This window comes from Indicator indicator, chromosome 35 (genome assembly GCF_027791375.1).
Source record: "Indicator indicator isolate 239-I01 chromosome 35, UM_Iind_1.1, whole genome shotgun sequence".
Classification (NCBI taxonomy): Eukaryota; Metazoa; Chordata; class Aves; order Piciformes; family Indicatoridae; genus Indicator; species Indicator indicator.
This window is the reverse complement of record NC_072044.1, coordinates 1379987-1391600: the sequence shown is the minus strand read 5'-3', so window position 1 is coordinate 1391600 and position 11614 is coordinate 1379987. Positions and strand designations below refer to the sequence as shown.

The following is an 11614-nucleotide window of genomic DNA, read 5'->3' as shown; positions in this document are numbered from 1 at the left end:
TCTGCTGCTGCTGGAGACCAAACCTGGTCCAAGCCCTCCCCCTGGCACACTCCAGACAGTGGAGGTCTTTGGAGAGAGGTCACAGGCAGGTAGAAGAGCAACTGAGTTACCCTCTGGTGGCACCCAGATTGCACAGTGATGGGACATGGCCACACAGAGATGGGACATGGCCACACAGATATGGGACATGGCCACACAGAGATGGGACATGGCCACACAGACAGGGGACATGGCCACACAGATAGGACATGGCCACACAGAGATGGGACATGACCACACAGATAGGACATGGCCACACAGAGATGGGACATGGCCACACAGAGATGGGACATGGCCACGCAGACAGGGGACATGGCCACACAGATAGGACATGGCCACACAGAGATGGGACATGGGCACACAGAGATGGGACATGGGCACACAGCAAAGGGACATGGCCACACAGATAGGACATGGCCACACAGAGATGGGATATGGCCACACAGCAAAGGGACATGGCCACACAGAGTTTGGACATGGCCACACAGAGATGGGACATGGGCACACAGAGATGGGATATGGCCACACAGCAAAGGGACATGGCCACACAGACAGGGGACATGGCCACACAGAGATGGGACATGGGCACACAGCAAGGGGACATGGCCACACAGAGTTTGGACATGGCCACACAGAGATGGGACATGGCCACACAGAGATGGGACATGGCCACACAGATAGGACATGGCCACACAGACAGGGGACATGGCCACACAGAGATGGGACATGGCCACACAGAGATGGGACATGGCCACAGAGATGGGACATGGCCACACAGAGATGGGACATGGCCACACAGAGTTTGGACATGGCCACACAGAGATGGGACATGGCCACACAGAGTTTGGACACGGACACACAGATAGGGGACATGGCCACAGAGATAGGACATGGCCACAGAGATAGGACATGGCCACACAGAGATGGGACATGGCCACACAGATAGGACATGGGCACACAGATAGGACATGGGCACACAGAGATGGGACATGGCCACACAGACAGGGGACATGGCCACACAGAGTTTGGACACAGACACACAGATAGGGGACATGGCCACAGAGATAGGACATGGCCACACAACAATGGGACATGGCCACACAGCAAAGGGACATGGGCACACAGAGATGGGACATGGCCACACAGAGATGGGACATGGCCACACAGAGATGGGACATGGCCACACAACAACGGGACATGGCCACACAGAGTTTGGACATGGACACACAGATAGGGGACATGGCCACACAGACAGGACATGGGCACACAGAGATGGGACATGGCCACACAGCAAAGGGACATGGCCACACAGATAGGACATGGGCACACAGAGATGGGACATGGCCACACAGAGATGGGACATGGCCACACAACAACGGGACATGGCCACACAGAGTTTGGACATGGACACACAGAGATGGGACATGGCCACACAGAGAGGGGACATGGCCACACAGTTTGGACATGGCCACACAGAGATGGGACATGGCCACACAACAACGGGACATGGCCACACAGAGTTTGGACATGGACACACAGAGATGGGACATGGCCACACAGAGAGGGGACATGGCCACACAGAGATGGGACATGGCCACACAGTTTGGACATGGCCACACAGAGATGGGACATGGCCACACAACAACGGGACATGGCCACACAGAGTTTGGACATGGACACACAGAGATGGGACATGGCCACACAGAGATGGGACATGGCCACACAGATAGGACATGGCCACACAGAGATGGGACATGGCCACACAGAGAGGGGACATGGCCACACAGTTTGGACATGGCCACACAGAGATGGGATATGGCCACACAGAGATGGGACATGGCCACACAGAAATAGGACATGGCACACAGCAATGGTATATGGCCACACAGAGATGGGACCTGGCCACACAGACAGGACACAACCATGCAGCCTTGCTACCATGCAGGGGCACAGCTCCTTCTCAAGTGGTCTGGAGTTGCTCTGTGGTTGCAATCAGCTCTGGACTAGCAAGGTGCACAATGCTGCTGCTGCTCCACCCTCAGATGAAGGTGAGGGCTCACAGCCACAGTGACTTTCAGCACTAAGAAAACTTTCCAGTTAGAAGCACATCAACCAGAGATGAAATGAATGCTCGCAGGCAGCAGATACCAAAGATGAAGCTGCAGCTGGAATAGATTCATGAGATGCAAACACTAACTGCAGAGTTTGTGCAGCACACCAAGCTCCCCAGGTGCCTTCACAGCTGAGCCTCATCTTCTGCTGGCAGTCAGGGCAAGTGGCTGTCCCCAGTCCCAGCTATCAGCATGGCTTCCTTAGGGGTAGAATAAAGGTCTGATGATAACTTCAACACCCCCCCTGAAGCTGTGACTCTGCAGGGATGTGCTGCTTGGTTTCTATGGGAACAGGCTGAGCTGGTTGATGAGAAAACCACGTGCAGAAGAGGCAGGGGAAGCAGTGATGGTGCTGCTGATGCAGAGATTAATTGGTGTGACTCAGGCTGGGCTTTTATATAATTTGCAGCCATCCCAGAAGGTGGCTCAGTGCCCGTGTTGGGCTGTAATGAGGAGATGTTCACAGGAGAACAATCTCATCACTTGTTGCAACCATTGGAGCTCCTACTTTAAAAAAAAATAAATCAAGTGGAGTGGGTGATTTAGTTTCGTCTGCTGGTCTCTAAAGCACCTGGAACTTCACTGGTGAGGATCCCTGCTGAGGCATGGGGAGCATCTGCTTGCTGCTGGTGGGATGGTGAGGGATGGTCCTTGCCTGGCTTTGCCTCAGCACAGGTTGTAAACGAATTTTCTTTCCATGTGGGAGCCTCCTCCCAGCCTTGGAAAGGATGTAGCCAGGCCATGGGACTGCTGAACTCCTCCCTGCTCTAGCCTGGAGCTGGGGGATGCCCCAGCACCACCCTGGGCAGACTGGAATGGCTCCCACAGGGAGAGAGGGAGAGAGGGAGGGTGGGGGGAGAGAGAGGAAGGGAGAGAGAGGGAGGGAGAGGAAGGAAGGCAGAGAGAGAGGGAGGGAGAGAGAGAAAGGGAGAGAGAGGGAGGGAGAGAGAAAGGGAGAGAGGGAGAGGGAGGGAGAGAGATAGAGGGAGAGGGAGGGAGAGGGAGGGAGGGAGAAGGAGAGAGGGAGGGAGGGAGAGGGAAGGAGAGAGATAAAGGGAGAGGGAGGGAGGGAGAAGGAGAGAGGGAGGGAGGGAGAGGGAGAGAGAGAGGAAGGGAGAGAGGAAGGGAGAGAGAGGGAGGGAGAGGAAGGAAGGCAGAGAGAGAGGGAGGGAGAGAGAGAAAGGGAGAGGGAGGGAGGGAGAGAGAAAGGGAGAGAGGGAGAGGGAGGGAGAGAGATAAAGGGAGAGAGAGGGAGAGGGAGGGAGGGAGAAGGAGAGAGGGAGGGAGGGAGAGGGAAGGAGAGAAATAAAGGGAGAGGGAGGGAGAGGGAGGGAGGGAGAAGGAGAGAGGGAGGGAGGGAGAGGGAAGGAGAGAGATAAAGGGAGAGGGAGGGAGAAGGAGAGAGGGAGGGAGGGAGAGGGAGAGAGAGAGGAAGAGAGGGAGGGGTGGGGGAATGGAGACACTTCACTGATGAATGCAGGTGAGGACTCTGCCCCAGTGTTCGAAATGTCTTTGTTTGTGGGATTCTGGGGCAGGCTGAGCTGGTTGGTGCTGGTCTCCATCTGCCTCCACATCCACTTTGGTGAAGCTGCTGCAGGACTCAGGGTCAGTGCTTTTCTCAGCCTGTTTGGCTCATGGGATTTGCAGGTTTGGGTGCACTTTTTGGGATCGTGCCTGGGCTGGGAGGTGGCCTGAGAGAGTGATGGAATCTTTGTAGCCTGTGTGGAACGTGCTCCACTTCAGTTGTTTAGAAATGAGTGTGGCTGTGGCCTCCTTTGAAAAGAAAACATATTTGGAAACCAGAATTGGAGCCAAAGCTGGAAGATAAACTCTGTTGTAAGCACTTGTAAGAAAGAGTTTAAGAAAAGGATTAAAAGGGATTTGTTTGGTCTCTGAGACAGAGGAGCTCCATCCCTAAATCTGATTATCAGCTCTTGTAAGTGCTCATTGGTTTAAAATGCCAAAAGGCTGATGCTGGAAATAAGGTGGATTTGGAGAGGCATGGCCCTCACCCCCGAGTGCTGGTGGTCACAGAGGTTGGAGCCACTCCTGGAGGGTGCTGGGTGGGGTGCCAGCCCCACACACCCCTCCACGGGAGGCAAGGCACCTTCCCCTCTCCCTCCTGCAGAAGGACAGGTCCCATCCCCAGGTCCCAGACAAGAAGGTGATCCCGTGGTAGGTTCATTCCCCTGCTATTAGCTGTGATGGGTGAGGTTCTCCTCCTCCTCCTAATGAAGGATGCTCGATGCAGATCGGGAGATCTTGCTGATGTGTCAGTGGCTGCTGAATTATTCATTGCTAGAGAAATCAGCGGGGACCAGCCAAAGGAAAGGCAATAAGCAATTAACCGCCGCGGCTGGTGCTGCCTCTCATTAGTCTGTGTTCACCTAATCAATACTTTTTCCAAGGGATGTGATTGGCTCAGAGAGGGAACGGAGTGTGTGAGCCGTGCTGAGCACAGGGCAGCTCCTGCTGGTAGCTCCTAGGGAGTGGGAGAAGGTTTCTCTTGGTCCCTGCATGTCTGAGTTTGCTGCTGTGAAGCGTTTCTGGGTTTGGGGGGGGGTTTTTGGTTTTTTGTTTGTTTGATTTTTAAACATTTCTGACTCCTGCCCACGCTGGATGGAGCAATCCCCAGCCGAAGACGTTCATTGCCTTTCTCTTCTCCCTTGGAGACTCTCACCCCTGCCCTGCCCCTGCTCCAGAGCTGGCCCCAGCACTGCACAGGGGTGTCCAAGCCATTACCCCAGCCCCAGGCTGCAGGGCTCACCTACTCTTGTCCTGCTGAAGCAAAGAAGGTCTCTCCTCCATGACACCTTTGCCCTGGGCACTGGCACTGCTTTGTGCCAGCTTTGGAGGCTCTTCCCAGGAGCTGGGGCTGGAGGGACCCTCACAAGCCCAGTCACTTCCCATCACTGGCATCAGGAGCACAGTGGGGTTTTCCCACTCCTGGTGGAAGGGTTTCACCACCCAGACCCAAATTGCTCAGAGCTTTGGAACCCATCTTGTAATTTCCAGTCCCAATTCATTCCTCAGCTCCTCCCTTGTTAACCACTGCTAACACCACCCTCACACCTGAAAGCTCCTCTGCCCTGGGGACAGCCTGCTCAGGGGTGTTCAGCTGTTTTCAGACCCCCAGCCCCAAACAGGCTCTGAGAGGTGAGGGGACACAGTCCCCTCTGTGCAGCAGTGATGCCAGGGACAGAGAGCAGATCTCTGCCCCAGCTTCACCCACTTGGGAATCACCTCTGCCAGCACCACCAGCCCATAGATCTCCCATGCCCACCTGGCCCTGGTGACCCCCAACCACTGAAGGATGAAATAGGGTCCCTTGGGCTGAGGTTGACTGAGAGCAGCTCATCACAGCAGTGTTCCCAGTGTCTAGGTCAGATGGTTTATTTTATTTCCCTTCTCACAGAGATTAAATGCTTCTAATGAGCTACTTAAACATTTGTGATCAACAGAAGACTATTTTAAATTACATTCACATGCCAAAAAAAAAAAAAAAGTGGGCTGCAATTACAACAATTAGCTTGCTGTGGAAATTGGGTGTGCAGAGGGGATAGAAAGCTTCTTGCAAACAAAAGGATAGAAAATTCAGTCACACTTGGAGACATCATCTCCTTAGATCTGTCACTTTGACTTCAATCCACTTCTTTAGTGAGTGCTCTGCACCCCAGGGTTTCACTTGTTGGCTGAATGATGCCCCACGTGCACTGAGAGCTGTTTGCAAGTCCTCTGTTTTGTTTCTCAGTGGCTCAGCCTTGGGCAGGGCTGGGAGCTCCCTCGCAGGAGCGGGGAGGTTTGCAACGAGGGCAGGAAACTCCTTGATTCTCCTGGCTTTGTTTGAGTACCCCTGAATAAATCCTTGACCTGGTTTCCAGCTCTCACCCTCAGCAGCAGAGCTGGGCACCCCAGTGCTGGTCCAAAGGCAAACACTTCACTCCCCTTGCCCAGCACCCATGAGAGCTGCAGCCCAAACCCTCCTGCGTTCTCAGCACGGCCTCGGAGCAGCGGAGCAGTGCTTGGAAGTTAGATTTCACTCGGAGCACCTGCAGCCCGAGCCAAATTACTCCTAAAAAAAAATTGCAAAAGGACTGCAGTTTCTTTTAATCTCCCCTCCCCCCCACCCCCTTTAACTGCAGTTACTCTGTCTCTGGTGGATTTATGTGGCTTGGCTGCAGGTTTTAATTGCTGTTTGCACACACGGCATTGCTACAACCCAGCCTATTGCCATTTCACATCCAGATCTGAAGCACTGCAGAGGAATTATCAGGGTGTGTTTTGATATCAGCTACATCTTAACCCTCTCGTGTGGCTGTGGTGGAGAAAAGGACTCTGGATGTTTGTTTTGTTCCAAGCACTATGGAAAATCCCCACCGGAGCAGAAGGGAAACCAGCACCAAGACGGAGGCCAGGCAGGGCATGGAGGCTCTGGCTGGAAGTTGTCACTGTAGAGGGGTGAGATGGTCCCCACACCATGCCTGAAAACATTGGCCATATGCCACCCATGCATTCACACCCTGCCCCTGGTGATCTATTGCCACCAAGCCCCAGGGACAACGTGGGTGGCCCTGGGAGTCCTCTGTGCCACCCCTCAGAGTGCCACTGGCCCAGCACTGGGTGCTGAAGTGTCTCCTCTCCAGCTCCACGCACCACCCAGGTGCCTTTCTTCCCTCCTTTTCTTTTTTCCTTCCCCCTCCTGGTGCTCCCCAGCTGATCAATTATTCAATGCATTCCATCCCAGCGCTGAGCTCCCTGAAGTGAGTTGTTTTAAATTAAATACATTTCTCTTTGAATCAACTTGAGTCCCTGGGAAATTTTTAGCTCTGCAAATGAGCTCATTTGAATTTTGGAGGTGTACCTGAAGCTTGCCTCTGTGTTGTTTTTGGGGTGGTTGGTTTTTTTTTTTTTTTTTTGGTGGTTGGTTGGTTTTCTTTTTTTTTTCCTTTTATTTTTTTCCTTTATTTTTATTATTTCAAATCTCATTCCACTTTGTTGCAGGTTCAATCTTTCCCTGCACGCCGTGCCCTGTGCTCTGACTCCTCTGAATAATTTCAAAAGGAGAGAATTAAAGAGCCCCCAACATGAAATTTCCTCTGAGAATTGATGTGGGTTAACCATCTGTATCTTATTGTGCTGCCTTGTTTGCAAGGCTTCTAGCAACCATCCATTTAAGTTAAAAGGCTGAATGATGACTACAGTTACACTAGGAGAGAGGGAAAAAAAATTAAAAAAAAGGAAGAAAAGGCATTTTCTATGAATAACTGCACTGGGGTATTTAAAACCCTGCTGGCCAGGTGCTCTTCAGGCACTTTTCTTCCTTAATGAGGTTTCTGTGCCTCGTACACTTTGGCCTTTCTCTAATCCTCTAAATATGTTGTAAGGAGACAACAAAAGCACCTACAGCACCCTGCAGGTTGTGGCTTCTGGTGTGCAAATCCCCTTCCATCTTCCAGTCCACAGGGTGGGAAAGGTGTTTTAGAGGTGTGCTGTTAGCAGGGAGCAGCCTGGGCTCCATCCCGTGGCACAGCAGGGACATCCACAGTGGCTGGGCAGGGACCTGGGAATCCTGGAACCAGCCTGGGCTCACTCCCCTGGCACAGCAGGGACAGCCACAGTGGCTGGGCAGGGACCTGGGAATCCTGGAACCAGCCTGGGCTCACTCCCCTGGCACAGCAGGGACAGCCACAGTGGCTGGGCAGGGACCTGGGAATCCTGGAACCAGCCTGGGCTCACTCCCCTGGCACAGCAGGGACAGCCACAGTGGCTGGGCAGGGACCTGGGACCTCTGGAACCAGCCTGGGCTCACTCCCCTGGCACAGCAGGGACAGCCACAGTGGCTGGGCAGGGACCTGGGACCCCCTAAGACGGCTTCACTGTGAGGGACAGGCAGAGCCCACCCAGGACTTGGGCTCCCTGCACCCTTGTGGTTGGGAGTGGGAATAGATTCCCAGCCCCAGAGAGCAGCCCACGGACCGTGCCCTGGCTGGGGTCTCCCAGCTCTGGCTCCCCGGGCACATGGCCCCATGTGCCCCCATGGCACTTCCCCGTGACACAGTTTCAGGAGACAGTAACTCAAGTGCTACAGTGCCAGTTCCTGCAGCTCTGTGCATGCTTGTGGAACAAGTACAGCATCTCCCGTGGGGACAGGCTCTGAGCAGAGCACCCAGGGAGCAATTTGGCAGCTGTGTCCTGACGGATTTTATCGTACCCAGAATGGAAATAATCACCTCCCAGATCTGCAAGGGACAAGCACCAAACACGGAAACTCAGCTGCTTTGCTGTGCTGCCCGCAAAGTTTGGGGTCCATGTGGGGGGCACAGAGTGTCCCAGGGACGCGACCACACCTCTCTGCTGCCCCAGCACTGCGAAGAGGTGACACAGGTCTGCTGTCTCAGGATCCCCTTCTTCAGAGGACAATTTTCACCGACTTTCAAAGACGGAATCAAGCAAGAGTTAGCATTTGCCCCTGGACCTTCTCCTTTCTAATGCAAATGCTCTGTGCTTCAAACACCAGCTGCTCCCACTGCTTCAACTCAGGGCTGGAAACGCTTCTCCCATGAGGCAGTTTCTGTGTCCTGCCCATTCCCCTCCTACACTGATTCTGGATCTTTTGCAATGAATGTCATGAACTGTTTAACCCTTTCAGGCTCTTCACCTTCTCTGTTCTGTTTATTAGAGGAAGTAGCTGCAAGTACTAAATATCCAAGCCACGAAGGATGTGAACCTCCCGAGGTGGCAGCAAATATTCCTGAGCCTAAACGAGCAATGGAAGCAGTTGGTACCAAAGCCATGGGATAGGTCTGCAGCCAGACTTGGGATGCCTGTTCAGAAAGTGGGACAAGGGAGAGGCAGAGCCTGGGGATGTGCAAGAGCACAACTCCTGGTTCCTCACCCTTTCCTTTTATGAATGGGAAAACATTTCAGCTGTGAAATGGCACGTGGGGAAAGTTTATTATTTAAAGAAATGTCAGCAGGAGGAGATATCTTTCAGCTTTGTTGGTTTTGGCAAAGGCCCCTGGGGATGCTGGGGAACATCAGGGTGATTTGTCTCATGCAGGAATGCTGAAAAGAAATCACACAAGTAAATCCTGGTGGTTTAGGCAGAAACAGAAAGATGAGAAAGCCACCACCAGCCTCTCTCACCAGGGGGTGAGCAGTGGAGCAGGTGGGACAGGCGAGGCCAGCACTGGATGCAGCATCTCACCGGTGTCACGGAGAGAACTGATGGGGCAGCAGTGCCCGGAGGGAACCTCCCAAGCTGAGCACACAGCAGGATAGGAGCCGAAAATCTGTCAGGGTGGAAAAACATTTTGCAGATCTGGGAGGAACCCTGGACACCCCCCACCCCCGCCCAGTTCCACCGTGCTGGGTTAGAGCAGTGAGCCCCGAGCCGAGCAGCAGCCTGTTTGTTCTGCACCTGCATTTGTGCCTCACTTCGCTGGAAATGTTCCCGGGATCGGTTCCAATGCCAAGATTTTCTGGACGCAGCCCCACACTGCCAGCCTGAGGCTCTGCTGCTTCTCCGTCTCCTTCACCAGAGCAAGAGAAGGGTTAACAGAAGCCAAGCCAGGCAGGTTTAAACTCAGATCCCCCCCTGCAGATCCCCAAACAAAAGCTGCAAAAATGCCATGAATAAATTCCTTCCTGTTTGGCTGCGGCTGGGATGTTAAATGGACTATTCCTGTGCTTTTGTTCCCTCGGCAGGCAGAGGGGCTGGTGCGTTCGCAGAGGGAAGGGACTTCGGCAGCTTTCTGCTGGGGTGTTAGCTCATTTTAATAATTACCAGGTTAAGGACCCAGTAATCACGGGTAAGCCTGAGCGAGCTCCAGTTAAAGTCACCCGGCAAAAACCAGCCCAGTGCGGGCGGCTCAGCCGGGCCAGGACCCAAGGGTCCCGGGAATCGTTTCGGTCTGCTCAGAGACATCTCCTGACCCAGCCACAGCCCAAACCCAACTGCCCGACGGCAAGGCAGAAGAAGCTAAACTCTTTCTGCAGTTTGTTCAACGTTTTCAAGCCAAACTCTTTCGCTGCTCACTGCCTCCGTCTGCCATTTAGCTGAAGGAGTTGCCTCCTCCTGCGCTCCTCAGCAGTCCTGGAGCTGCTGCTGCTGCTTCTGCTGCTGCTTATCCTTGACAGGACCAAAAATCAGAGAAATCCCCAGAACAGAGCTCTGGCCTCCAAAGGGAGTTGTGCTGCCACACCTGCACCCATGTCTGGGTGGATGTGTGACCTCCCCACATATGTCACAGAGCCTGAAGCTGTTGGGATTCAAAGAAAACATTCTGGGGTGTCCCAGCTCCACCCCACAACTCTGGCAAAAGAGGGAGGTGATGGGCAAAAAAACTCTTCTCAGTTTGGCTGGTTTTGAGGCACCACCAGGGGCTGTGCTTTGGGAAGGACCGTCTGCTGCTGTGGTGGGTGCAGCCCCTGGTGCTCCCACCCCACCAGGTGCTCCTGCTCTCTTGGGAACAAGGGACCATTCTTTGGAGACAGCCACGAGTCCATGGTACAGGATCAACCCTTTGGATAGGGATGGAAAGGTCTTTGCTTGTGTTCTCTGTCACTCACGTTTCCTCCTGAGCAGCAAATCCCTCATTTCCCAAAGAGCAAACCCTGTGGTGCTTTCCCAAAGTACCTGGAAAATGCAGCATAACTCGTGGATGGGGTTGGGGGGAAGTATTGCCTGACATGTTCGTTTTATGAACATAACTTTGGGAGAAAGGAAAAGGTTACTTTGGAATCATGAGCTGCAGATTTTGATACCGGGGGCTGTTAATTAGCTGTGGGTGCTGCTGCTGGCAGACGTCAGCTCCAACAGGAGTGAGAAAACTTGCACTGCTGCAAGTCTTTTAATAGCTCCTTTCAGATGACACCAGGAGGAGGGTTCGTGCAAGAGTCACAGTGGTCTGGAAGAGAGTCAGATCAAAACCACAGAGAGGAGGAGGGTAGGACATGGGGGTCCTGCAGCAGAGAACCAGGACTCCTCCATGCTCGGATGGGCAGCCCAGGATGCTCCATCACTGCATCCTGCACCCACAGCTGCTCTGGGGCCATGCACAGGAGGTGAATGTAGAGTGAAGGCAAAACCCCAGGGGATGTTTCCCTTTGAGTATTTCCCCCTGCACCCATTCCTGGTTTCTTGCTGCTCTGTGGGGCAGAGATGGGCAGGCAGTGAGTGATTCTGTGCTCATCAAGCAGTGTTTGGAGCCAGCCTCCTTCCCTGCTCCTCATCCGCTCTCTGCAGAGCTCAGAAGCAGCCAACTGCCTTATTTATTTATTTATCAGTCAGTCAGGAGTGCAGAAGATGCCTTTGAAGCTCCCTTAGTTATCTCTCTGCCTGGCAAAGGAGTATTGCACATCTTGGTATTTTATTCCTTTTGATCTCCCTGTCGTGGTTCTCACTTCCCTGCCAAGCTGCTTGCTCCAGCCTCCATCTTTGATGTAGGTTAACAATCCCCTCC

General features: G+C 53.4%; 1 protein-coding gene across 1 annotated transcript; it reads left to right on the top strand.

The window, feature by feature from the left end:
• The first annotated feature begins 613 nt into the window (after positions 1-613).
• Positions 614-8951, top strand: LUZP4 (leucine zipper protein 4). Its single transcript, XM_054395773.1, has 3 exons — positions 614-726; positions 1149-1249; positions 8830-8951. The coding sequence occupies exons 1-3, from the start codon at positions 614-616 to the stop codon at positions 8949-8951; spliced, it is 336 nt and encodes a 111-aa protein (XP_054251748.1).
• The last annotated feature ends 2663 nt before the right edge of the window (positions 8952-11614 follow it).